The sequence below is a fragment of the Cebidichthys violaceus genome, unplaced genomic scaffold, assembly GCF_023349555.1.
Source record: "Cebidichthys violaceus isolate CVI_PGR_0920_01 unplaced genomic scaffold, fCebVio1.0.p SCAF_69, whole genome shotgun sequence".
In the NCBI taxonomy this organism is placed as follows: domain Eukaryota; kingdom Metazoa; phylum Chordata; class Actinopteri; order Perciformes; family Stichaeidae; genus Cebidichthys; species Cebidichthys violaceus.
Window position 1 is genome coordinate 683,659 of NW_027176916.1, and position 27,927 is coordinate 711,585.

Genomic DNA, 27,927 nt, shown 5'->3' on the forward strand with positions numbered 1-27,927 from the left:
GCCGAGCCACTCTGGCTCCTTTTGAAGTCCGTTGGTCAGTATCTTGAACACTAAATAAGATGCCAGCCAGGTTTTGATACGTTTTGATAAGTGAAACTCACTGAGTGCTTGAGGCTGTTTCTGTAGAGCACATTGAGGTCGACATGTGGGTCAAAAGTCAAGTCAATCAACAGTGTTTTTGGGGCTTTAATTACAGCGCCGCCGTTTGGAAAATTTGAGTCATATTTCCTTGGAAGCACTTGCACATTATCTCCAGTTATTGGGCCAAGTTTCATTCTTCTACGTCGTTCCAGCTCATGGGAATGTTAACCGCTGGGGCTGATAACAAATACTTTGAGAGATAAAAAGTAGTCACCCTCTGGAATAAATACAGGTATAGATGTGAAATCTCTTTCTCCTATGTTATCAGCAAAACCAGCAGTTTACTTGGAAAAAAAAGATACAGAATCCAAGTAACAACAACAGAGTTCATCAACAGGAGATGTGTGGATGTTGTAGAGTTTTACTGGTAAAGGTCCCGGTGAGGGAGCGAGTCTTCTATCCACTGAACGCTGCTGACACTCAGTGGACGTTAACGGACGGTGCAGCTTTACTGGTCCTCAGTTTAGAATCACAGGGAAAAAACTAGCTAACAGACATGTCATCCTGTTTCCAACGCTGTCCAAATTAAATATGGATATGTTTTGATTTATGTCCGGAATCATTTCTTCAATTATTTTACCAATCAAACAGGATCCATATTGAACTCTCATCTTTTAGATGTGTCCAGTGTTAGATGTTTGCTCAATTCAGTCTATGGGGCAGATGTCACAGTAGGTAGATAGATAGATGGATGGATGGAAGGGAGGAAGGAAGGAAGGAAGGAAGGAAGGAAGGAAGGAAGGAAGGAAGGAAGGAAGGATGGATGGATGGATGGATGGATGGATGGAAGGATGGAAGGAAGGATGGATGGATGGATGGATAGAAGGAAGGAAGGATGGATGGATGGATGAATAGAAGGAAGGAAGGAAGGATGGATGGATAGCTAGATGGAGGGAAGGAAGGAAGGAAGAAAGTATGGATGGTTGGAAGAAAGGATGGATGAATGGAAGGATGGATGGATGGAAGGATGGAAGGAAGGAAGGAAGGAAGAAAGGAAGGAAGGATGGATGGAAGGAAGGAAAGAAGGATGGATGGAAGGAAGGAAGGAAGGAAGGAAGGATGGATGGTTGGATAGAAGGAAGGATGGATGGATGGATGGATGGAAGGACGGAAGGCTGGATGAATGGAAGGAAAGAAGGATGGATGGTTGGATAGAAGGAATATATATATATATATATATATATATATATATATATACATATTAATACAAATCACAGATGAAGTGATGTATTTAACCATGTTTTAGGGCGGGGACCCAAACAGAAGTAGTGATTCATTTTCTAGAGCAGATTTTACTGAAACATCAGTTCAGATAAAAACAATTATCTTGAAACTAGGACGAGAAACTGGAACGTTTGGAACAACGTCAGCTCTAAGGTCAGAAATCAGTGTCTGCTCTTTCTCTCTAAACACACTCTGCCTCCTCTCCTGATGAGTCATGAGGAGTCCTAGTGTGGAGGAGACGAAGCAGGAACATTCCAGCCCTCAGAGAAACGGCTCATGGGTTGTCAGAGAGAGGTTGTAACGTTAGTGAAAGGTCACTTTAAGTGAACAAATACATGTGTGGGTCTTCTCTGCTCGGGTCCACTCACTTCTGGGACCAGGAATAAAAGCCTCAAGCATCAAATCAATGTGCAGGTTAATGTGAAAATAAATGATAAACTAGGAAAATAAATAAAAAAATAAAGAAATGTCAAGAGAGAATTATAAATTTGTATGTAATTGATTATGAAAATGAATTAATAAAGAAATAAGTAATTTGTCACATAGATGAATACATTCACATTATTCATTTACATTTTCTATTTCTGTGCATGTTTATTTATTTTCACATTAACCTGCACATTTGTATGATAACTGAGGCTTTTATTTTGACATTTTATTCTTTATTCTTTTTTTTTTTTTTAGTGAGTCATTTATTTATTCAAATACTTTTTCTATAATGGCAGCTTCAGTCGCTCCATATGCATAAAATGTGTCATATTGTGCATTAATATGCTTATAATGAATCTAATATTGTAAAATGTCCCACTGACCAAAACGCCAATTTTAATAAAACAATAAAAACTGATCTTTCTGCCAACATTTTCATCTAAAAAACTTTATTGTACAGATTGTGTGTTTCTCAGCCTGCCACGTTACAGTATGTTGCTCTAACGAAGACATGTGGTCCTCTTGTAACAGAAGCTTTGATTACAGTGTCTCCAATCTTATGTGGGATTAAATAACATCCTATTTCTCCCTTTAGTCCCACATGCACAGAGCACAGAAACACCAGAGAAAGACAGGCAGCACACAAACAGAACGCAGAAACTTCCAGAAGCAGACGTAATTGAAAAGCCATGTCCACATGGCTCCTTTTTTTTTTTCCAGATGGTGTTCAGTAGATCCAGAGAACAAGCTCAGGAACTCAGATCCAAAGCGTAAACGTGACTGACTGCACGGAATACATTACCGTAAAGATTATAAAAGATCGAACTGTAGAGGCAAAAGTGCGTTTGAATATTCTCCATCTACGTGTCTTTGTTTCTCTGCAAAGAGGCTACTATTAATTATAATATCAGATATTTAGATACTGGGGAATAAAACGCAGGTCTACAGATCTTTTGCACATAAATAATATATTTAAATACAATTTTAAATAGTTCCTTATATTTCTGAGGGAAATATCTTTCACTTTTTACTCTTCTATTTATCCGACAGATTTAACTACTATTTATTTTTGCAGGTTCAGACTTTACATACAACAAATAAAATGTGTATACAAATTGTCAGATTGGCAAAATAATAAAATAATCCAATAATATATGACACAATATAACCTAACATTTGGAGAGGGGGGGGACGCCTGTGTAATAATTACTTTTACTTTCAGTAGGTTCTAATACTGCTAATACTTTTGCTTCAGGAATATTTCAAATGCAGGATTTTTAATGTATGTATTGTATTAGATAGATAGATAGATAGATAGATAGATAGATAGATAGATAGATAGATAGATAGATAGATAGATAGATAGATAGATAGTTTCTTTATTAATGCCGCCTAAGCAGCATTTATGGTACAGGTAAATAAAAATAACAGAGTAAAAAATATTAATATCAATAAGAATAAGAGAGTAAAATATTAGATATAAAATTAGATATAAAATGCACAATATATACACTGAAATATAATAATATAAAATCAAATAACCTACTAATTTAACCAAACAACAGTGTAACTTAAGTGTAATTAAAGTGTCTTTTTTCCACCACTGGCTCTTAAAGCATTAATGGTTCTAGTCCTAGTAGTTAATTCTTAATACAAACATAATTGAGCTGCTACTGTGTGAAAGAAAATCTCGTTTTTTCCAACCTAAATCTCAGAAATCTGAGTTTTTTGAGGCGCACTTGAGGTCACAACTCGTGGTAGAATGTCCCTGCGTGTCTACTGGCAGTATTACGGTAATCCCTCCTGGAGGTTCTGTACGTGGCAGCGTCAAAACTCTCAAACCCTCTCCGTCCTGTTCACAACCCCGGTGTGCCGACTGACACTGCGTCCGCATACCAGCGTGTGACGTTCCTCTGTAGGTCGCGAGAGAATAACGGTAAGATGACAACGTTCGATATACTATAACAAACGCTTACGTCACTGAACCGTTGAAGCTCGCGCTGCCTGTCGAACATGTTGTGATGGTTGTCAATAACTGGGTTCAACAGGTTTAGTTTGGGAGGGGTGGGGTGGGGGGTACCAGACACTGAAGACTTTGTGTGGTACCCGTGAAGGTAAAAGTACCAACGGCTCGTTGGTGTCGTTTATCTGCCGACATGTTTGTTTCTACGTTTCTAAAAACAGCGGAAACAAGGTGGAAGGAGAAAGTTTTGTGAAAGTTTTATACAAACTTTTTTTTAATTTTTTATTTGTGTGGCAAATCAGCGTCTCACAACAGTGTTCATCGCGCATGCGAGTAATTTGAACGTTGGCGCTGTTTAATACAAACGTCTGCACGTGAAGGACATTAATGGAGGGGGAGAGGGGCGGGGGGGACCCTAAAAGTGTTAGGGAATTTCTAGAAACGACTGTGTGACGTCACCGGGAAGGTCCGCTATCCAGCTGGAGAAAAAAAAGAGAGGGGGGGGGTTTCGAGGATGGTTAATAAGAGGTTATGTGTCATTTCATTTGGGGTACTACAGTAGGAGTAGAAGTAGAGTAGAAGTGTAGTAGAGTAGAGTAGAGTAGAGTAGAAGTACAACGAGACATTTCCCATTGAAATCAACGAAGCAGAATGGTCATAGTGGTGGCCATTTGGCTAAGAGTCTTAAAAGCTGCATTCTTTCTAGTGTCCATCAGGGGGCGACTCCTCTGGTTGTATAGAAGTCTAGTCTAAAATGACTCTACTTCTCTCTTGATTTATTCCCTCAGTAAACATTGTAAACATGAGTTTATGGTCTCAATATCTAGTTTCAAGTCTTCTTCAATACAGCATGATGTTCATTTAGTACATTATGCTCCATTTAGAGTCAAACAGACCATAAAGCAGGGGATGCCGTAATCCAAAATGGCGACGCTGAAATTGCCGAATTAAAGGCTTCAAAATGACCAAAAACCAATAGGGGGACGTCACGATGACCATGTCCACTTCTTATATACAGTCTATGGTTCTAACCAGTCGCCAGTGTAGCATTAAAGCTCGGTGAAATCACCAAGCTAGCTAGCTAACCAGTGTGCAACTAGCTAGTTAGCTAGCTAGCTAGTCCCACCGTGCTTTCATACACTAGTTACAGAAAACTCATCTGTTGATAGCCTTGATGTGTTTTTCTTACGCTGTGACAAGAAAGTGTGGCTGAAATATTTAAGCTGTAAGAATATACAACTCATTTAGCAGTTGGCTGGCTAGTTAGCTTGTTAGCTCGCCATTTCTTCTCCAGTCCAGTGTGATGCTTTTCCTGTTAGCTTTGAAAAATAGACAAAGACATTAGCTTTCTCCACCCTTCGGCAAATACCGCAAAACGTCCCTGCACACACACACACACACACACACACACAGTCCTGGTATAAAAGGGTTGCGTGCACACGCCAGGTGAAAGATGCCCCGCAGCCATTTATATGTCATTCAACGGCAGAAATTGGATTTGGTGTAATTGGAGAGGCAACACAAAGAGCGATGCCATGAACCTGTCGGCCTTAATTTGGCTGTAAGGCGAGGTGACGTGCACTCTGAAGAGGAGGGTGTCATTTTAGATACATCTGCTTTATTCAATCATATCTCTGATCTCTCGTACGTCTATCTATGTTCTTCTGGTTGTGTGTTTATTTTAATGATAAATATTGAAGCAAAGCTCATCTAAATGTCTGGCTGATTTATATTCATTACAACATGACTGTCTTTTTTTAAATTTTTATTAAACATTTATATAAGCCTTCAGTGTTTACATACCAGAAAAATTAGCTTTTGGACGTTGACGGTGTGCATGTTTACTCTCGTGTGTGTGTGTGTGTGTGTGTGTGTGTGTGTGTGTGTGTGTGTGTGTGTTACGAACATCTAGAAATGGTTGTCATTCAGAGTAAAACATATCCAGCCTAATTCTAGCTCCAGATGTTTCAGCTCTCATTGCATCTGAGACACATTTGTATTAATGTCGACCACACGTGGTCATCAGAAATCTTGGACGTACACTTTGAATACTTTTTAACCCGTTACTGTATTTTTTTTGTTTACACTGTTCTCCCAGATTTCCGCCGAGGCTTTTGTCCAAAGTGAGACTAGATGTTGTCGAGTTCACAGGACGTTGGAGACGCTCTCTTCCTTTTGTCTCCGAGCAGAGAGACACTACGGTGTCTTTCTATTGGTTGACTGTGTGAAGTTGCGAAATTGTTGCACAACTAGAAATGATTCTTCGCCCCTCATGTGATGTTGAGTGAAAGTGAAAGTCAGACCAAAAGTCCCTGTGGACTAAAGTGGTCTCTAGTGTTTCACCAGAGTCCTTTCAGAAAACCTTTTCATTCTACTGCAGCAGGGTCTGACAGTCTGCTCCTCTCAGTCCTGGTTCTGGTTCTCCCGTTGCCTCCCTTCCCTCCAGCGGGTCCAGCGATACGTCCTGGTTCTCCAGCAGCATGGTGTCGGTGTTTGACTCCCAGAGAGGAGAAGCTCTGCTCCTGGAGGCTCAGACTGCAGGTCTAAGGCTGCAGGTGAAGCCGGATCCGGGTCTGTCCGCGGTGGACCGGTCTCTGCTGGAGGATCTGGGTCTGTCCACGGTGAACCGGTCTCTGCTGGAGGATATTGGTCTGTCCACGGTGGACCGGTCTCTGCTGGAGGATCTGGGTCTGTCCACGGTGGACCGGTCTCTGCTGGAGGATCCGGGTCTGTCCGTGGTGGACCGGTCTCTACTGGAAGATCCGGGTCTGTCACAGTGGACCGGTCTCTGCTGGAGTCTGAGCTGAAGGAGTTTCTGGTGAACCTGCATGAGTCCATCTGGTTTCACCAGAATCCGACCCGGTGGCTCTGATGACATCATTAAGAACAGCTCTATAGAAACAGACCATCTTCTCTCTGATGGTCTCTGTACTGATGGAGGTCTGATAGAGGACCAGGACTACACTGAGACTGGTTCAGGACCAGATTATCTGCCTTCTATCCACTCAACCGATGACAAGTTTCAACTTTTTGAATCTGAAATAGTTTTCTCTGCTGGATCAGCGTGTTAAATCGGAGGGATTGTCTGAGCACGCTCACGGCCTGTGAATACCTCATGTGGATTATTACGTAACATCTGTGCGTCAGTATGCACACGTGTGTCAGCATGACTGTGTGTGTGTGTGTGTGTCTTCGTGGAGAGTAAGTACATGCCAGCCCTGCTTACCGATTAACATCAGTGAGAAGAAAACGTGTCAACCATTTGTTTGTTTTGACCTCCGTTCTCCACTTAGAGGCGTCTCAGTGTGGAGAGGAAGTGTCGACGAGCATCTCCTTCTTTGAGGGCTTCAGCTTTGCGGTATTTAACTCTCGTTCTTTATATATATATATATATATATATATATATATATACACATATATATATCTACCGTAGGCACAGCTACGGGAGACATTTTGGGGTTGAGTGTCTTGCTCAAGGACACATTGACGTGAGACTAGTGGAGCAGGAGCCGGGGATCGAACCGCCGACCCTCTGATTGAAAGGCGGCCCTGCTCTCCACCTCCACGGTCACCTTTTAAACTCTCTGTGAGAATAAAGGTTTAGAAAGATGCGCTTTAGATCTAGTCGGTTTTCAGACCTCTTGACCTATATTTTTTTCGTCTGCTTTCCCTGAAAACCGTAAAAGTATTTTAACAAGCTTCCACACTCGGCTCTTGTGTGACCCAACAGGCAGCTTGTTGCTCCGTCCAGCCAGGGTTTTTTTTAGAACTACTGCAGATCTTGTTTTCTTGTTTTTGGAGGACACGTTTGCTCCTGATAGAAACCCTTGCCCCATCGGAGACCTTGGGTCCTGCCTGCTTTGCCAGAGAGTGTTCCTGCGGTTCCTTATCTCTTCATCTGGAGCCTCACCTTCATGTAAAACAGCAAAAAGTCTGGAGAAACCGACTAAAAAAGGATCTCCTGTCACCAAGATTGTGCAAGAATACACTTTTTTTTTTTTTGTCCACTTTAGGTTGTGTTACCTTACATTTCGATCATCTTCACGGTCCTAATTTGAGCAAAGGCTCTTTTTTTAAATACATAGAACACAGGAAGACACGGTGCATTCAATGTCTCCGTCTGTCCTCTCGTGACCCGTCCTGTCCTCACTGCTGTTTCCTCTCGTCGGTCAGAAATGCCAGGCGAGGGTCGGTCGGTCGGGGGGGGGGGCAGTAAATGTAACAGGCCTCTCTCTCTCCAGGAATGTGACATGGTGGGTGTTACAGCCTGCAACAACAACAGGAGGGGCTGTGTTTGGGCTGAGCACAGCACCGTAAATTACAAGGGGGGAGAGAGAGAGAGAGAGAGAGAGAGAGAGAGAGAGAGAGAGATGTGGTCCTTTTCATTTGTAGCCGGGGATTGTGGGTCGTTATCTGAGCCGGCACTCATTAAGAAACCAAAATCACTCGTCTGGTGGCACTTTGGAAGCTAATTAAGGACCTTGCTTTGAGAGTTGTTTATGAAAAGAGTGATTTACAGCACTTTATATTCTGGAATGAGATCTGCTGCTGGACTAGTTGATGCAGGACAAACTAAACTAAATACATTTAAAAAGCGTCAAACAAACGGGGGAAGGGTGGATTCTGCAGCCCAGATAGTTTAGTGCTCTGGCTCTCATGGTGCAGCCAAGCCATCTGATTATGCACATGGTTTTTATGCATGCATAACCAATATGTTTAGTCTTCAATGAGCGTGTTACCGGGCGGAAACAAAGTTCTTCAATGTGCATGAAAAAGGAGTTAGTTCTATTGTGTAGTTCTGGGTTTTTTTGTGTTAAATTGCAAAGATTCTGACGCGTCGTGATGCACCGATAATAACTGTTAATAACTCAAATAGCTCGCAGCTCTATGTTAATGTGTTATAAACATTATATAGTGGAATCTCAATTACTTTAGTTTTGACTAATTTGTTGCCGCATTAAAAAAAAAAAGTTTTCACTTAAATTGTATTCTCTGTTAATTTAGAATATTCTAAAGTTGAGTCTGAAGACTGGTGAACGATATTTATTATTTTAATACTAAATAACAATTTATAGATTATAGATGCATTATAGATTTATTTGTTTGTTACATTTAGTTTTGTGATAAAGAAAGTGATGTTCAAATCAAGCTAGGAATGATCCTAGTCTCACACACACACACACACACACACACACACACAGAGAGACATAAAGACTATAAATTAAACAACTCATTTCATGTTCAATTAATCAATTAGTCATCACGACTTGATTTTTTTATTCTAAATGCAGCGTTCTTGATTTCCACATCTCGTTTGTCAGCGTATCTCTCTTATCGTTTCCTCCTGCTGTCGTCTTCCAACAAGTCACAACAGATCTGCGTCACGTAGGAGACAGAAGGACTCGTCTATGTGGAGAAAAACGGTCAAATGCCGTTAGTCCTGAACCAAAACATAAGACCAGATGTGTGTTCCTGAGAGTTTTGGTCCAGAAATGTTTGATTTTACCGACACTGACGCCGAGTGTTGTGCATTCCAGCAACATTTCCATAATTGTAAAACGCAAAAGCCGGATTAAAGCATCGTTAAAAACTCTTTAACAAGACTTTAACAAGTCTGTTGATGTTTATGAAGCCATAAAGGCAGCTACTAAACCTAATAGTTTGTTTTATCAGTTAATTTTGAGGGCATGCAGAGCTGAAACATGTGTGAAAGTGAAATTCAAGTTCAGTGATTTTTAAAAGTGATTCACTGCCCTTCACTAAGAACACCTTCTGTTTGTTTGTACCATTTGGCATCTTTGACTCATTAAGAGGCTCCTTTTGTCACAAACAAGCAGAACTCCACCATCCACCATGTTTGTCTGAACTCTCATTCAGACAGATGTCTCCTGGTTTCAACTGTTTGTCCTTCAAGGATTATTACTTCAAGTATAATTCACTGTCATTAAACAACAGAGGGTTTTGCACAACCTAGTGCAGTTGTAGCCCATGTTCTTCCCACAAAACAACATGGAAAAAGTAGTTGAAGAAGTAGATTCCTGTAGTGCATTTAAAGAAAAGAAATGCATCAGGATGAATTCAAACAGCAGCGACAAAACAATTCTCTGGTCAGATAAGATGACCTTAACTTCTTAACTTCTTAACTTCTTAACACCTTAACTTCTTAACTTCTTAACATCTTAACTTCTTAACTTTTTAACTTCTTAACAGCTTAACTTCTTAACATCTTAACTTCTTAACATTTTAACTTCTTAACACCTTAACTTCTTAACTTCTTAACATTTTAACTTCTTAACATTTTAACTTCTTAACACCTTAACTTCTTAACTTCTTAACATCTTAACTTCTTAACTTTTTAACTTCTTAACATCTTAACTTCTTAACACCTTAACTTCTTAACATTTTAACTTCTTAACATCTTAACTTCTTAACTATTTAACATCTTAACTTCTTAACTTCTTAACTTCTTAACTTTTTAACTTCTTAACATCTTAACTTCTTAACATCTTAACTTCTTAACGTCTTAACTTCTTAACTTCTTAACGTCTTAACTTCTTAACATCTTAACTTCTTAACATTAACTTCTTAACTTCTTAACATCTTAACTTCTTAACTTCTTAACATTAACTTCTTAACATTAACTTCTTAACATCTTAACTTCTTAATATCTTAACATCTTAACTTCTTAACATCTTAACTTCTAAATATCTTAACTTCTTAACATCTTAACTTCTTAACATCGTAACTTCTTAACTTCTTAACATCGTAACTTCTTAACATCTTAACTTCTTAACTTCTTAACATCTTAACTTCTTAACTTCTTAACATCTTAACTTCTAAACATCTTAACATCTTAACTTCTTAACATCGTAACTTCTTAACATCGTAACTTCTTAACATCGTAACTTCTTAACTTCTTAACATCATAACTTCTTAACATCGTAACTTCTTAACATCTTAACATTGTAACTTCTTAACTTCTTAACATCGTAACTTCTTAACATCTTAACTTCTTAACTTCTAAACATCTTTATATCTTAACTTCTTAACATCTTAACTTCTTAACATTGTAACTTCTTAACAGCACCATGTCCTCATCTCTCCTGAGTCCAAAAGTCAAATTTTATTGACAAAAGGTAGATGCACTTTGTTTTTATTTAACTAAATAGTCTGTTTTAATTCATATATGTTGGCGTTTAGTCTGTCACACACACACAGCTGTATTTACAGGGCGGTCAGGCAGCAATCTAACAGCACCATAAATTACATTTATACAACCACAATAAGACAAAATCAGACCTATGCTAGCATGTTATTCCCTTTTTTTTGTATGCTACAATAATGCATAACGCATAGATGAAGCTAGAGAAAAAAAGAGCTGTGATTGGTCGTCTTTCTTCAGGTGTGGAGGGATCTTATTTATAAGATCATGATATTTTAAAGGAGGCAGAGATTTATTCACAGATTATCTGTCAAACAGTGACAGTTTGAGCAAACCTGACAAAAGGTTATTATTGTTAAAGTCACCAACTGCGGCTTTAAAGCTTACACTCGTCATGTAGAGAGTCGACTTTTCGTCGGCAGGTGTGTCATGAAAGTGAAATGATTTTTTTCTTTTTCACCTGCAGCAGATTCCTCTCCCGGTTATTACCACACCAATAATTAAGGTGGCACTTCTCTGCGTCTCTCTAAGCCTTTGATTAGATTGCGGTGCAGACACAAGTGTGTGTGTGTGTGTGTGTGTGTGTGTGTGTGTGTGTGTGTGTGTGTGTGTGTGTGTGTGTTTTACACATGGCAGCAGTAAACAGTCATCTCTGAGAAGTGAGAATTAAATCCAAGAGGAGAAAGTGGAGCGGTGTCGCTAAGCTGGACCCGTGTTATTCCTCTTTTGTTGAACTCTACGGTCGCTTTCCGACAAGAAAATCATAATAAACGTTGAAACAATAGGTTAGTAATAGAACGATCTATGACTAAACTCTCATTGTGTTTTTGTATAACAGCAGATGGACACAGTTGGGGTCTTGCCTAGAAAAGCAGTTTGATTCATAATAATGCGTAAATAAGTTACCGTTCACTAACCGGGTTTGTTATATCAACTTCAAAAAGTAATATGTTAATGTTGGTTCTGCTGCCCCCTTGTGGCCAAATAGACATTTATCGGAAGTTTCATCGTTGTTGCTCTTTTCAAACGTATCTTTTTATTTCTGTTCAGCTAAACATTTTTCATGGAGTATCTTGGAGCCATGTTGAACTGCAAAAAAGGGAGAATTAACTTCTATTTTTGTTACATTTACAAGAACAAGACGTTGAGAAAATTGGGCTTTTATTTAAAAAGTTCAAGATTGTGATTTTATCATATACATTTTGTTCCTCTGGCTGTTTGTGAGAGGTGAAAATGAACATATATGTAGTTGTTTTATCACTCTTCTCCCCCCACATTGTCCTCGTTCTCTCTTAAAGAGAACTTTCAGAGGCTCTGATGACGACGAGCCTCCCAGCAGGAGAAGTGACTCATTTCTAGGAAACATGCTGGAAACTCTGAATATTGAGAGACCATCGTGTAACGTGGTACGGAAACACAGCATCGCTGCATAAAGTGTTGACTCAGGGTAAAAGAAAACTGCACGCTTTTATTTTTTTTATATGTGACGCGATGATGTTTTTGTCTTCGCAGGTCATTTGGAAGAGACAGAATGAGGACGTTCCTGTCCTTCGTCCTCTGGGCGCTGCTCTGCTGCTGCTGGACCACGCGGGCAGAGGTCTTCACCTCCATCAGTACGTTTGAGCTTCTGGTCCTGTTTTGAGACACGAGGGACGTCGAAGGCGACAGGGGATAAAGCAGGGGATGCTTTAGGGGCGGGGCTTACTGTGATTGACAGGTTGCTACCACAGCGTTGTCCGATCTGGGGGTTTTAGTACATCACGTAGACGAGAACAGAGTGTTGAGCTCAGGAATGCAGGACTGTTCTTTGCCATAAAAATAAAAAAAAAATGTTTAAATGTAGGAAGTGGTTAAAGAGTCTGAGTTTATTTTGAGGCACCCTGAATAGCTTTTATGAGAAATAATTGTGGTCCAGTGATTCCTTAAATAGAATTTTGTAAAAAATCTCTTTCTTAAAAGAAATCTTCTGCATGTTTTTTTAAACCTGATTCTAAGAAGAGGGCGACAAGACGCTTTAAATTGAGAGAGTTGATGCTGGTTTCATCTCTCTCTCTCTCTCTCTCTCTCTCTCTCTCTCTCTCTGTCTCTCTGCAGGCCAGATGACCGACCTGATCTACACAGAGAAAGAGTTGGTCCGGTCTCTGAGGGACTACATTAAAGCAGAGGAGGCCAAGCTGGATGCTGTGAAAAGGTGCGTTCAAACAACCGATCCGTGTTTAAAGTGGCAGGAGGACAAAGGTTCTGTTCAGTTTGCAGAAGTTTTCACAGCAACATAAATAGATATTAGAGATGAATTATAAGATGTTTACACTAACTAAGCAGATTATAGTCATTAAATCTCTCTCTCTGTCTCTCTCTGTCTGTCTGTCCCTCTGTCTGTCTCTCTCTCTGTCTCTCTGTCTGTCTGTCTGTCTCTCTCTCTCTCTCTGTCTGTCTGTCTGTCTGTCTGTCTGCCTCTGTCTCCCTGTCTGTCTGTCTCTCTCTCTCTCTGTCTCCCTGTCTGTCTGTCTGCCTCTCTGTCTGTCTCTCTATCTCTCTCTCTGTCTGTTTCTCTGTCTGTCTCTCTCTATGTCTCTCTGTCTGTCTCACAGCTGGGCCGACAAACTGGACGCTCTGACCAGAGTGTCCACCTCCGACCCAGAGGGCTACCTGGCCCACCCAGTGAACGCCTACAAGCTGATGAAGAGACTCAACACCGAGTGGTCCGAACTGGAGACTCTGGTGCTGCAGAACCCCTCTGATGGTAAGGAAAGGAAGGAAGGAAAGGGAGGAAAGGAAGGAAGCTTAAAACTAATTGTTTTCGACTGACCATTCGCCGCGTCCGAATTTGCATAATCGTGACCTCACTTTCTCATAAAAACGAGTGCATGAGCTCCCCTCTTTGCAAAATGTGTTACAAAGGCAGGAAGTGGAGTATCTGGTTGAAGGAGCCAGAATGCAGCAAGAGGAGAAGCCTCAGAGGGGCTTTTTAACATGGTGAGAGAGAGAGAGAGAGAGAGCGCCGCAAAGAACGGCTTGTTGGCATCCAAGACATGTCGGATCCAAGTTTTTCGGGGCCGATCTGCATCTGGTGAATCGCCGCTCTTTCTACGTGGCTCCTTTTCTTAACAGCAAATCTGAAACGCAGAGCGGCATTAACCGAGTCACTGCAGCTGCAGTGTGTGGACGTTTCTGCTGATCTCTCAATACTTTCAGCTGCAGCTGTTCCTCATCTCTGCATATTTTGGCCGTGTTCTCCTCCTCGTGTGTGTGTGTGTGTGTGTGTGTGTGTGTGTGTGTGTGTGTGTGTGTGTGTGTGTGTGTGTGTGTGTGTGTGTGTGTGTGTGTGTGTTGTTTGGACCTGAATGTCTGTGAGGCAGATAGCAGGAAGTATGTGCCGTAGGAGTGAGTGTGTCGACGTGGCCCTGAGGCAGAGAGAGAGAGAGAGCGAGAGAGCGAGAGAGAGAGAGAGAGAGAGAGAGAGAGAGAGAGAGAGAGAGAGAGAGAGAGAGAGAGAGAGAGAGAGACGTACAGTAGTTTAATGTTTCATAAAGAGAACACGGGTGTGTTCACTTTGCCGTAAAGATAAAGAAACAGTAGATCTGGAATCTGGACGTTCGCCAGTCACAGTCACGAGTAAAGGCTCGTTCGTGCGTCGCAAGTCGTGCAAATCGCAGGAAGATGTGAAATGAAAATGCCACATCGGCCCTGTGGCGTTTTAGAGATTGCCGGTCGTCATCGTGAGCCACATAGAAGACACGTTTGATTGACTGGCGGTACGAGAAGGATCACATTCTCTCACAACAGGCCGGGATTACTGACAGAGAGTCAAAGTGTGCGCTGACACGGCGTGAAAGCCAGGCCGAATAGATGGATCGTTAGTTTCTAGTGCGATCACACCTTCCAGGACCGCTCTGTGTTCAGGTTTACCCGGCTCTACATTTAATCAGTGGGTGATTCAAAGCAGAACAACGGACTTGATTATTTAAAAAAGAGGGTTTTGTGTTAAGCTCCACTAGTTTACTTTACTGTAAATATTTCACCTTTTTTAAGTTACTGTGAGGAACTTATATCTGGTCTCAGTGTAGTCCTGGTCCTCTATCAGACCTCCATCAGTACAGAGACCATCAGAGAGAAGATGGTCTGTTTCTATAGAGCTGTTCTTAATGATGTCATCGGAGCCACCGGGTCGGATTCTGGTGAAACCAGATGAACTCATGCAGGTTCACCACCAACTCCTTCAGCTCAGAGTCCAGCAGAGACCGGGTCCACCGTGGACAGACCCAGATCCTTCAGCAGAGAGACCGGTCCACCGTGGACAGACCCAGATCCTTCAGCAGAGAGACCGGTCCACCGTGGACAGACCCAGATTCTCCAGCAGAGAGACCGGTCCACCGTGGACAGACCCAGATTCTCCAGCAGAGACCGGTCCACCGTGGACAGACCCAGATCCCGTTTCTCTATTAAAGCCTTGGACCTGCAGTCTGAGCTCCAGAGGGAAGAGGAGAGCTCAGCTCCCGGCTGCAGCAGCAGCAGCATCTCCTCCTCCTCCTCCTCCTCTTCCTCCTCCTCCTCCTCCTCCTCCTCCTCCAGGAGCAGAGCTTCTCCTCTCTGGGAGTCAACACCATGCTGCTGGAGAACCAGGACGTATCGCTGGACCCGCTGGAGGGAAGGGAGGCAACGGGAGAACTAGAACCAGGACTGAGAGGAGCAGACTGTCAGACCCTGCTGCAGTAGAATGAGAAGGTTTTCTAAAGGGACTCTGGTGCTCAGAGACACTAGAGACCACTTTAGTCCACAGGGAACCTCCAGAATCAACCCGAAATGAAAGTAGTAACTTTAATTCACTTCCTTCGTGACATTCCCGACCTGACTTTTTCTCTGCAGGGTTCATTTCCAACATGTCCATGCACAGACAGTTCTTCCCGGATGAAGAGGATGAGACGGGCGCAGCCAAGGCGTTGATGCGTCTTCAGGACACGTACCAACTGGATTCTGAGGCCTTCTCCAGAGGAAAGCTGCCAGGTAACCAGAGACTGAACATGAATACACTGATACACTGACGACAGACTAGTGCGATCATTAACGAAAGAAAGGGAGGAATGCCGTCCGAACCCACCCGTGATGATTTTAAACTGCTGCGGTTATGCTAATAGTTCTGGACATTTTTGTGACATAAGGTCATGTTGTTTTGTCCTCTTCAAGGGTTTAGGTTCGAGGTTAAAGAGGGTTTAAGGCGGGGTTGGAGATAAGTGTTATTTCAGAGTCGATGCTTTGGTTCTGGGCGATGATTGGATTGAAGATAAATGTGCGTGTGGTTAGGAAACAAGTGACTCAGTTATAGTTGCGTCATACAAGGACACATGTTGAATCTGTTGTCCTCAAGTTCAGCTTTATTTGTTAATACAGACCTTCATCACAGTGAGGATGAAAAGGACTTCACAGAGCTGAGGACCCAGAGCTAAAGTCTCTATTTGTACACATATTGCCTTTTAACCCTTAGAGACCTCCTGTAAGAACCAAAAAGACTATGTGTGCAACCCAGACGTACGTCCGTAGACTGTAGGTGTAACCGGCAAGACACCATAAACCAACCTCCACCATGACGAGGAGGGATTGTAATAATCTGTAAACTCATATCCATGGACTACTTTATCACCTTTACAGAAGCCCTGTAGAGAAACAAGTCAAGTATCAAAAGCTTTATGAAGAAACAAAGGTTGAATATCCTGTAAACAATTTGATTCAGTGTCATTCTAAACACAATTTTGACTCGACACAGGTGTGAGAAGGTGTGTGCTTCTGCATGTTGGTGTGCGTCTGTGTTCACTTGTGTTTTCGTGAGCTTTTGTGTTCACAGCTTTTCACGCTGAGCCAGAATCCAGTAACCTTAGATGACCGACTGCATGTCTCAACCTGCCAGCCTTCAAACAAACTTAAAACCAATTTTTAACTGATAAATATCAGAATAAATGACAAATAGGATTCCTACTGAGGTAGAAAATTGCATGATTTTTAAATGATTCTCGGTGTATTGAATGTTTCCCCAGGTATGCACTCCAGCGCCTTACTGACGGTGGACGACTGCTTCGATATGGGGAAGACGGCGTACAACGACGCGGACTATTACCACGCCGTGCTGTGGATGCAGCAGGCCCTGAAGCAGCTGGATGGCGGGGAGGAGGCCGTGGCTTCCAAGGCGGACATTTTGGATTACCTCAGCTACTCCGTCTACCAGATGGGAGACCTGCCGCGAGCCATCGAGCTGACGCGCCGGCTGGTGGCTGTTGGTAAGTTGATGATGCGAGCTAAAATCAGCGCGCTCAGTAATTACACAAGAACTCGCAGACTTTAAGGCGCATTTATGCCAACCATTCCTGAGGGAAGTGTCTTCAAAGCTGCATTCTCTCTAGTGTCCATCAGGGGGCGACTCCTCTGGTCGTATAGAAGTCTAGTCTAAAATGACTCTACTTCTCTTGATTTATTCCCTCAGTAAACATTGTAAACATGAGTTTATGGTCTCAATCTCTAGTTTCAAGTCTTCTTCAACACAGCATGATGTTCATTTAGTACATTATGCTCCATTTAGAGTCAAACAGACCATAAAGCAGGGGATGCTTTAGGGGGCGGGGCTTACTGTGATTGACAGGTCTCTCTACCAGAGACGTATACGGCGTCTCTACGTCGCTCCTCCTCAGTCCTAATCCGATCACTTCTTGTTCATTGGTTGCAGATAATCCTCTAAATGTTATTTATTTATGTTATTTACAATAATTGTCTTGTGATTTTAGAGACTTCCCTTTTTGAAGTTTTGCTATTGAGGCTTTCAGGAACTATTTCACACGCTGAATGCAGCCGTAGGATTTATCACTCACCTGGTTTATTAATCATCAACCATTGTCAATGACAACCAAGACCGTTTTGATCAAAAACGAGTAAATAGATTATTTGACAATTTCCTCTCTCATCTCAGGAGGCAAGAAGCCTGGAAGACGTTAGAAAATATAAAATACAAACCCACGATTAAATAGCATGTTATGACGTTGTTAAGGTAACTTTAATGTGTCACAGAGAAGTGCTTGATTTACGCCATTTCAAGCTCTCGCAGCCTCTCACACTCACTCACCATTTACCGATATGACGTCAGTTAACTTCCTGCACTCATTCATCTCAGTCTCTCTCGCGACCATAGAGGCCGGGCGAATGGGTTCGCGCTCTTCAGAAGTCTAGAATAGCTCTTCTATTTAAGTAGCACTGTTGAATCTTTCCGTTTTCATCCCGTAACGGATTACAGACACCGGCTAGCTGACCGGTACCACTGTGAGGCAAATGACGGGGTTTGCTGTTTCACTAATCACTACGGCTCACCCTCCTCTCTCACTGCAGTGGCGCTCCGTGGCGGAGCGGCAGGGTGTTGTCCATCCGAAAAGGAAGAGCTCGTGGTTTCTGTTATTTCAGTCTCTGCGTCGAGGGTGTGCGTCGGCAGCTGCAGACCATCATTTTAAGATCTTGCGGGTCGCTCGTTTACATGTCAATCGCAATGACTTAAGCCTGAGCAGACGTAGCAGGCGTAGTAGACCTGCTTTAGTGCCACAACGGTAGCATTTAAAACGCACACGCAACCGCTCGTACATGCATTAAATACAGGGTGAAGAAAAAGCAGGAAGCAAGGTAAAGGTTAAACAAACCAAAAGCTAACTGGAAAATAGAGGGAGCAAAGTAATCACTTTTATTCTGTTTGTAAAGGGAAATGTTACGCAGTAATTTACATTTATTTAAAAAAGCTACAAACGTTAACTGTCCAAAAAATTTGCAACAAATAAAATACAAAGTTCGAGGCATAAAAATAGAACAGGAGTAGAACTGTTTTCAGTGATCATTGGATCATTTTCTGTAACCAGTGTAGCATTTAAGCATGGTGGAATTAGCAAGCTAGCTAACTAGCCATTTGCCTGCTAGCTAGCTAGCTTGCTAATTCCGCCATGCTTTAATGCTACACCGGGCTCTCTGCGCTAAGTCTAGTCAAAAACCTCACCGCAGTGAGTCCAGCGCGACTACGTTGGTTTAGTTCATACAGAAGTTAGCTACGAGCTAACGATCACAATAGAGCGCTACGGGAATACAGAAGAAAAATACCCCGGGAATGAGTTGGCATTTTTGCCTAAAAATAAGGACTGTGGTCACAAATTTGAGATTTTAAACATCGTCAATGTCAGTTGAAGCTTTTTTGTGTCTTTTTAAAAAAAGGCGGTTGCTAACGAGTGGCTAAATGAATCAACAAAGCGTCATCACGCCGACTGGTTTACCTTCACGCTCTCCTTCTGTACTTGAGTAAACTTAGCAGTACATCACCATGAAATACTCTAGTACAAGCCTTAGTCCTGCATTATGAAAAGATACTCAACAAGTACCAAGTAGTACCAACAGAATGTACATAAAGTACCAAATGTAAAAGTACTCATCATGCATGCTAATTTTAACTGCTCCATATGCTGCTGGGTAATTTATGAATTTCATAAACTGATCATATGTTTTACATTAATAGCTGTTGAATAAAAGTAACGGAGTAAAAGGTACCTCTTGAGTTGCAGCGGAGTACCTCCAAATCTGGACTGATAATGAAGTACTCCAGTAAAAGTACTTAGTTCCTTCCACAGCTGTGAGGTTCATTAATGCTGAGTTGACATCTGTTTACTGTAAATAGTTAATTGTCTTGAATTGAACCACAAAGTGCGCTCCACAGGTTGTTAAACGTCAGTTCAGAGTCGATCCACTCACAGGTCAACCGGTCTTGTACTGACAGCCCCCGGCCACCAGAGAGCAGGAGGAAACCTGCGGTACTTCGAGCGGTTGCTGTCGAAGCAGCTCAACGAGCAGAACCAGGACTACCAGCCGGCCTCCGAGGAGCCCATCCTGCTGGGAACCTACCGCAGACCTAAAGACCACCTCCCAGAGAGAGAGACCTACGAGGCCCTCTGCAGGGGAGAGGGGCTCCAAATGGTGAGCATATTTGAGAAGTAGGTCGCTTGTAATGTAAAGAAATACTTTTTAAGTGACGCCGTTTTGTTAAATTTAAGGGGAGACACTAGAGGTGAATGGGGTAAACGTACATTAAGACTATTTATTTATGTATTTGTTTATTTAATAAACACGTTCTCTGTTCGCTTTCTGCGTTTCACCAGAACGACGCGCGACGAAGCCGCTTGTTCTGCCGCTACCAGGACGGGAAGAGGAACCCTCGTCTGCTGCTGAAGCCCATGAAGGAGGAGGACGAGTGGGACAGTCCTCACATCGTGCGCTACCTGGACGTGTTGTCACACCAGGAGACTGAGAAGATCAAGAAGCTGGCTAAACCCAGGGTGAGGCCGAGAATACATAATAATAATAATAATAATAAATCTGAAGAAGTCTGCACTTAACGCGAGACACGCAACAAAAGACACAAACTCTGAGATGTAATGATTATGAGGACAAACATTTTTCTGTGTTGTTGTTGTTTTTTCAGCTCGCCAGAGCGACGGTCCGTGACCCCAAAACAGGCGTCCTGACCACAGCCAACTACAGAGTATCCAAAAGGTAACTTTTTAGTCATTGATATAGGTTTAGAGCCTGCAGTCACCACTGTAATGTTGAGGGATTCAGCCTTTTTACCCAACCACTCTTCACTCCTTTCTAACATTATCTGAGCTGTTATTTGCTGTTCTTTAAAAAAAAAAAAAAAAAAGAAAGTGATCTTTTTTGGGTGCGATTTCAACATTTCTGCTTGTTTTTACAAAGAACCTCGTGAGACTTTTGTTAAAAATTCTAAACATTAAAAATGACGGGGCTGATACAAAACAAAAGCCCCTGTGAAGCAACATAGACAATCTGTGTCTCAAACGTGTTTCTAATAACATATTATAATATAGCACATAAGATGTACTTTAATGTCCCAAAAGGGTACATTTTGAGCAATAGATGTTGCCCACGAGAGATAAAAACTATGTATGAATAGACACAGGAATTATAAGACAGAAGAGAAACGTAAAAGTCAGAGTACATGGAACAAAAGTACAGCAAAAACAAGAATGAACCCGTATTTTTATTGAGTAGTGTTGAAGATGTACGGAGGAACAATATCGACTTCTCTTAGTTTACATTTCCGAGTTCGGACCCACAAGTGCTCCAGATGCACAACATTCTGTGTGTGTGTGTGTGTGTGTGTGTGTGTGTGTGTGTGTGTGTGTGTGTGTGTGTGTGTGTGTGTGTGTGTGTGTGTGTGTGTGTTTGCACTGTACCGTGTGCTCACACTCGTGCACGTCTTTGTGTTTTTCAGCGCATGGTTGGAAGAAGTGGACGACCCGGTCATTGTCCGAGTCAACCAGAGAATAGAAGACATCACCGGCCTCGAGGTCGACACTGCAGAGTTACTACAGGTGATGTAATGCTTTAACTATCGCATCATCATCACGTCACACACAAGTTTTAAAGATACATATACATGCATTAGAGGTGCCAGTGAAGGTTGTTGTTTTTTTTGTGTGTAATTATTTTAATAATAAATCCTCTTTGTCGACGGATCACCAGGTGGCTAACTATGGAGTTGGAGGACAGTACGAGCCACATTACGACTTCTCGCGGGTGAGTTCACTTCTCTGTGAGAGTGACAGAAATATGAAGAGGTCCATAGATTTATCAACATCACTGTGAACGAATGTGTTAGTTTGTTCATCACGACGAGTCATTTGTTGCTCATTGTTGGCTGAGCAACATTAGCATTTATATAGATATTTGAACTGAAACAAGCTTGGGAATAAGAGACTTTATGTTCTATTATTAGTGTAGTTATTTGGTGAATTCTTCACACGGCGTCATGTGCAAAGGGGCCGACCTTATCTGTCTCAGGTGTTTTTGTTTTTGTAGGACTTTTTCAGGGCTGTGTGGGACGCCAACAACTTATCTTTGAATTCCGTAAAACCATCCCTTCGTTCTCTGTTCCTCGCACTTCTTCGGCCACCTTTCCTTCAGTCTGTGTTTGATTACACTTGCACATTAATCTCTGTGTTTCTAAAATTAACTGTGATGTAAGTGTGGGTTATTTTTGTGGCTTCTTTTGCTAATTTTTCTGCTCTTTCGTTTCCTTTGATTCCAATATATTTATAGAAATATTCCGCTCAGGTTGACCGTTGGTTGCATGATGTCTGTCTTAATTCTGTCAAAATATCAGGTTTGCTTGTTAAATATCTGTAAATCTTTTCTGCATTTCACTGCTGTAAACTGACAAACAATCCATCCTCTGAATGTTCCCAGACTTTTATACTGTGGAGATCTGAGCTATGTTTCCTCTGTGTGTTACATCTAGGTACCATCTATGATATGTATATATATATGTATGTATGTGTGTGTGTGTGTGTGTGTGTGTGTGTGTGTGTGTGTGTGTGTGTGTGTGTGTGTGTGTGTGTGTGTGTGTGTGTGTGTGTGTGTGTATATATATATATATATATACGTATATGTGTATATATATATATATATGTGTGTGTATATATATGTATATGTGTATATATATATATATATGTGTGTATATATATATATATATATATATATATATATATAAATATATATATATGTATATATGTGTGTGTATGTAAGAGCGGGTCTTGTCCTCACTATTACAGGCTTACATTTTTTATTTAATAACAGTGCAACTGCCGCATTTATGTAATAACCACTGCAAAATGTAATAAGTTAATACAAAAAGCGGGCGTTGTTGCACAGTGGAATGTGTTACATTTGTCTCGTTATCACATGAAACAGTGTTATTACATCATGTGTTATACATGAAGCAGTGTTATTACATGAAGCTGTGTTATTACATAATGTGTTATTACATGAAGCCATGTTATTACTTAATGTGTTATTACATAATGTGTTATTACATAATGTGTTGTTACATAATGTGTTATTACATAATGTGTTGTTACACAATGTGTTATTACACAATGTGTTGTTACACAATGTGTTATTACACAATGTGTTATTACACAATGTGCTATTACACAATGTGTTGTTACACAATGTGTTGTTACACAATGTGTTATTACATAATGTGTTGTTACATAATGTGTTGTTACAGGGCCTTTAGAGGCCGGGCTCCTGCTCTGGGTCTTTCTTGTGATGGGTTAACTTCTAACCATTTGTTGCAGCGTCCTTTTGACAACAACCGTGACGGAAATAGACTCGCTACCTTCCTAAACTACGTAAGTACACGTGCGTGCAAGCGAGCGCCGTTTTTTTTCATCATGTATTTTTTTCTTCTTGAATTTTATCTTTGTAGAAAGATGAGCCAGATGCTTTCAAAAGATTAGGCACTGGAAATCGTGTGGCGACTTTTTTGAACTACGTGAGTACGTGCATCCAGTCGCCGTGTAGCAGCGCCCGAAAATCTTTTGTTTCAGCCTCATGAGCAAAATGCACGAGCTCTGGTTCAATCTTGGACTCGGATTGATTGACTTTGATTTTGGCCTTTAGTCTGGCATTGCAGTCATGTATTTCAACATGGCTTGATGTAATGGGGCAAGAGGCTGTAATTTATTTCTACAGATTTTTGCAGAGATGATACTCCCATCACCTGCATGACTGAGAAACCTTGCAGACAAATGTCTCAGATTTTTTTTTTTCTGTCAATCAGTTCCAGTACATATTGTTTGAGAGTTTTGTTGGCCATCCTCCATTAACATGCTGATGTAGAAGCCCCTCTTTATTTTACTTTACCCTCGCTAACAAAGTACAATTATACACAAACGGAGAAAAAAAGATTTGACTTTGAATGAGGTTTGTTTTTCTTTCTTCCAGTGATTGATTTGCTTTGAGACATGATGTGGAAGTGCTTCAGAACATGAATTATCTTTACCATCAGTCTTTATTTATTCTGAATAAACAAGTCGATCATAAGAGATGGACAGGATAAGACGGTATAACAGGACAGAGTACAGTGAAACCATTGATTCCGGAGGGGGAATTATAGCCAGGTAGAGTAGCAGCAGATACTTCAGAAATAAATACAAATAAACCGTTAAAGAGTAACTAAACCTCAGAGTTTTGGCTAAAGTGCGTCAAGTCTTGAAATTCAAAAAAGACTTCTAGAACATGTAGCATAACAAGCTAGTTAGCATGCTTTAATGCTACAGCTACAGTTAGCATAAGAAGCACCACATGAGCTTCTGGGCTTAGTCTATGTCACTTAAACATTTAGCCGAATTTCACTGTTTTTGACTCAAGATGGCCGTTGCTCTTTTAATTAGCTCATGCTAATCGCTAGCGCTAATGCGAGCATGCTGACTATTGTTATGATTGTGGTTGGGTAAGAGTGCTGCAATGCTTCCAATTTATTTAAAAAAAAAATACAGTATAAATGATGAACGTGTTATTAAAACATTTAAGTTTACATGCAAGGATATGTGCGTACTAGCTATTAGCATTAGCGATTATTGTAAATGATTTACAGGCTAATTGAATAGGTGACGACTACTTTTAATTGATGCTCCTCTCCACAGTCTGCAGAGACGGGATACGTTGGTTTTATACTCAAATACCCAGAAAAAAAGTAGTTTGGGAGTTTAGTTACTCTTTAAATGTGTGTATCAAAACATTGCAGAAAGAAGTAGAAACCAGTTTAATTGTTATAACTGTGATCCAGAAACCTTTGGTACGACACTGAAACACGTGTTACAAGTACAGCATTACTTTACAGTTTCTATTTTAGATCGTAGACGATCTCTTCAGATCAGTAAAGAAATAGAAAACAGCCGGTGTGTCCGTTTGAAAGACCGTATTCTCTTCTCTCGCTCTGCTTCGGTATCTCTTTAGTCTTTCTAGTCTTCTCTCTGTAGTGAACATAGAAACTTTCTTGCACTCCTTTGTTGTGACTTGTCATTTTGTGCACTTTATTTCTGTGTATATAAGAAGCTTGTTTTTATCATCACATACCGCTCATCAAGGACTTTTAGGAGTTCCATTAACGGGGTGAGATTGGCTCTTTCTGGCAGACAGATTTAGTCGTAGTTTGGGTGTAAAATAGACACATTTTCTATCCCGCCCGGATACAAATAGTATTGCTGGTGTGCTAACAGCATCTGACATATTGTTGTTTTTTTTAATTAAATGACATAACATAAAAACTTTGAATGTGTTGGGTAAACATCCACTTGTGTTTCTGGATGAATACACATATTCAAAATGAATATTGTTAACTTAAAAGCATTATTATTATATGTTATAAGTGAAACAAATGTTTCCAGTATTTTGCTAAAAAACAAACACAAATAACTTTCTTTCTTTTTTTAAATGCATCCTTTGAGGATTGTTGAATAGCAGAGTTTATTCTTTTTTTTAAGTAAAATACAAAGAGGGTTTCCAAGTGTTGGTTGTCTTTTCTCAGATGAGTGACGTGGAGGCAGGAGGCGCCACCGTCTTCCCCGACTTTGGAGCAGCGATCTGGCCCAGAAAGGTGAAAACGACACGGAGTTTTGTCTTCGTAGTGTGTTGAGTGTGTTAACCCTTCCCCCTTTTCTCTTGTGCTCACCGGACGTCTGTATGTCCGCAGAGTTTTCATTTGTTCCATTTCTCCACAGGGGACGGCGGTGTTCTGGTACAATCTGTTCAAGAGCGGGGAGGGAGACTATCGGACCAGACACGCAGCCTGTCCCGTCTTAGTAGGGAGTAAATGGGGTGAGTCAACGTTCACGTGAGTCACAAGTTAAGACACTAGTACAAGGTTTGTTACATAGGACAGAAAAACCAACACAAAAAGAACCGTTATATCTGGATATATTGATGTTTTGTGTAAGAAGCTCATAATGAGTTGTTCCACTATTATCCGTTACATCCGATAAAACAAAAGCCTGAGTAACAGATGTTAGCTGTAGGTCTGAGCCACATACTTCATCATTTTATAAAAATGTGTAAAACGTGGGCAAAGGGCTGAGAGACAAATGAGACAAACATTACAGCCGGCCGGTTCCTCCACCTCACTTCCAGCTAATGAGTAACAGTAGATGTCCTACTGAGACATCGTCAACCATGAAATGATGATGATTTTTTTATTGATTTTGGTAAGAGATGTCAATAAAAACACCAGCATTAGTGTGTTTTTAATCACCTCACAGTCAAATCAACAAAAGAAAGTTCAAGTGTTCACTTGTTGGTAGTTCATCCCTCCACACAGCAGCTTTTAGGGTTTTTTTTTCCTGTTGTTTGCTCAGACGGAGGCACCGTCGCAAAAACACAAAGTCAATAAAGATCAATTTGTTTGTTTTCCCCTCCGGTGTAGGCGGGACTGAAATGTGTCTTTTTTTTTTTTTTAAATGAATTATCCTCATAAATATATTATAATGAAAATGATTTAAAGGTAGTTTAATTAACTTACAATTAAACTGGTTTCATGCTCTATTACAAACATACACTGAACCTTTCTGGGGCGATGCTTTCATCACTCACAGTAGTGAAGGCTTGTAGTGTGTTTCTGTTGTGTGGCTGTTTTAAGTGTTTTTTGTTGTTTTTCTGTTTTGTCAGTGTCAAACAAGTGGATTCACGAGCGTGGACAAGAGTTCAGGAGACCATGTGGCTTAAGAGAAGTGGACTGAAGTTTGAACCACACCTACAGAACATGCAAAAAACACACATATACACAAACACACACACACACACACACACACCTGCATTTATGCCTTCATCTTCTTTTTAACCAAAAGATACAGAACGAGGTTCTCCGTCATGCATCCACACATCACTTTATTCACTTAGTGAATACGCTAAGCCCCGCCTCCTGCCGCTACTCCTCTACTCCAGCTCTCAGAGCCACCTTACAATGGTGACCACACTGTCACTAACTGCACTTCCTGCATTAAAGATAGAAGCTAAAGCTACAGATCTCCGTTTCAAGGCCTAAAGCTGCCCTAAGTTATTTTATTGAGTTTCCTTTCAGCAAAACGCTCAGAATGAATTTGAGTTCCCTCTGGAAACAGTTACAGTGTACATGTCTAGGGCTTTTATTGTGAAAGGTAAGAGCGGAAGGAGTGGATCTGGCCTGTGCTGCCTTTGTGCGCTTTGATTGTGTCTGTTCTGCACAACGTGATTGGTTGATGTCTTTATTCGCACTGTGTTTTGGGGAAAAAAATGTAGTGTAGCTTTTTCTCATATCATACATCATTGTATTGCACAAAGAAAAATGCTGCCAGTGTGCGTTCGAGGGGCGGAGCTTAGAAAAGTGTAAATTAAGATAAGAATTTACAAAGCAGCTTCATCAGTCCCGTTTTAAACTGTCATTCAAATGTAATGGAAGTAACTGGTCGATCCAAATGTGTGTGAGTCCTCTGACTAAGCTTTTTTTTCCCACTGATACCAAAAACTAATACTTTTGGTCACATTCCCCTGAACTGCTCCACTCACCAGAATCATTTTTCAGCTTTTCAAAGTAAAAGAATTAGCGTTGGTGGTGATACAGATAAGCCCTTATTTAATTTAGCTAAAATCTTATCTGTTAAGAACACCAAAACATACAGAAAGTGTGACAAAAACCTTATGAAATGGTGTCAGAACAGGTCACAGATAATATATACATTTAACATTTCTGAATACGAAGCAGCTACAGAAAGAAGAAAAGGTTCTATTATTTTGAAAAATTACTTTTGGTGATTAGAACTCAGTAATTAGAGGTTAATGTGGGAAACAGCTGTTGGTTACCATCAGCTTTCAGACACAAATTTGACTTTCCTGTATTTTCATCGCTAACAACTTTTAAGTGTTTAAACTATTTAAATACTCCCGTCACATCATTCTTTGTTCTTTTGCATCCAAAATGTTTTTATTTCCTTCAAACCTGACAGAAAAACATATTTTCTCCAAATCATGTCCATGTTGTTTTTATTTATATAGTGTTTAAATTATTACACTGTTATTTCACATTTTGTGCTCTTTCTACAAGATAGCAAACACTTTAATAAACAGTGTCTTTTATTAAAAAAAATGTGTGTGTGTCTTTACTGTTTCTCGT

The 27,927-nt window shown here is 40.9% G+C and overlaps 1 protein-coding gene across 5 annotated transcripts; it reads left to right on the plus strand.

Annotated features, from left to right (window-relative positions):
- The first annotated feature begins 3,641 nt into the window (after positions 1-3,641).
- LOC137890762 (prolyl 4-hydroxylase subunit alpha-2-like) lies at positions 3,642-27,894 on the plus strand. Of its 5 annotated transcripts, none has more exons than XM_068734962.1 (15): positions 3,642-3,730; positions 12,432-12,532; positions 13,014-13,110; positions 13,511-13,662; positions 15,786-15,923; positions 16,949-17,188; positions 19,702-19,898; positions 20,081-20,257; positions 20,404-20,474; positions 21,214-21,313; positions 21,465-21,518; positions 23,081-23,134; positions 25,315-25,383; positions 25,508-25,604; positions 26,448-27,894. In XM_068734962.1, the coding sequence occupies exons 2-15, from the start codon at positions 12,451-12,453 to the stop codon at positions 26,516-26,518; spliced, it is 1,599 nt and encodes a 532-aa protein (XP_068591063.1). In that variant the 5' UTR covers positions 3,642-3,730; positions 12,432-12,450; the 3' UTR covers positions 26,519-27,894. The 5 variants fall into 5 exon arrangements, with proteins under 5 accessions (XP_068591063.1, XP_068591061.1, XP_068591064.1 ...); XM_068734960.1 differs by lacking the exon at positions 23,081-23,134 and adding an exon at positions 23,212-23,277; XM_068734961.1 differs by lacking the exons at positions 3,642-3,730; positions 23,081-23,134 and adding exons at positions 12,221-12,325; positions 23,212-23,277.
- Positions 27,895-27,927: the final 33 nt, after the last annotated feature.

Bases quoted from the DNA above. Each gene is read 5' to 3' on its own strand.
- LOC137890762 (XM_068734964.1), top strand. From the start codon at position 12,451: ATGAGGACGTTCCTGTCCTTCGTCCTCTGGGCGCTGCTCTGCTGCTGC. The intron at 15,924-16,948 runs GTAACCAGAGAC...ATGTTTCCCCAG, and splicing joins CTCCAGAGGAAAGCTGCCAG to GTATGCACTCCAGCGCCTTA. The intron at 19,899-20,080 runs GTGAGCATATTT...GCGTTTCACCAG, and splicing joins GGGGAGAGGGGCTCCAAATG to AACGACGCGCGACGAAGCCG.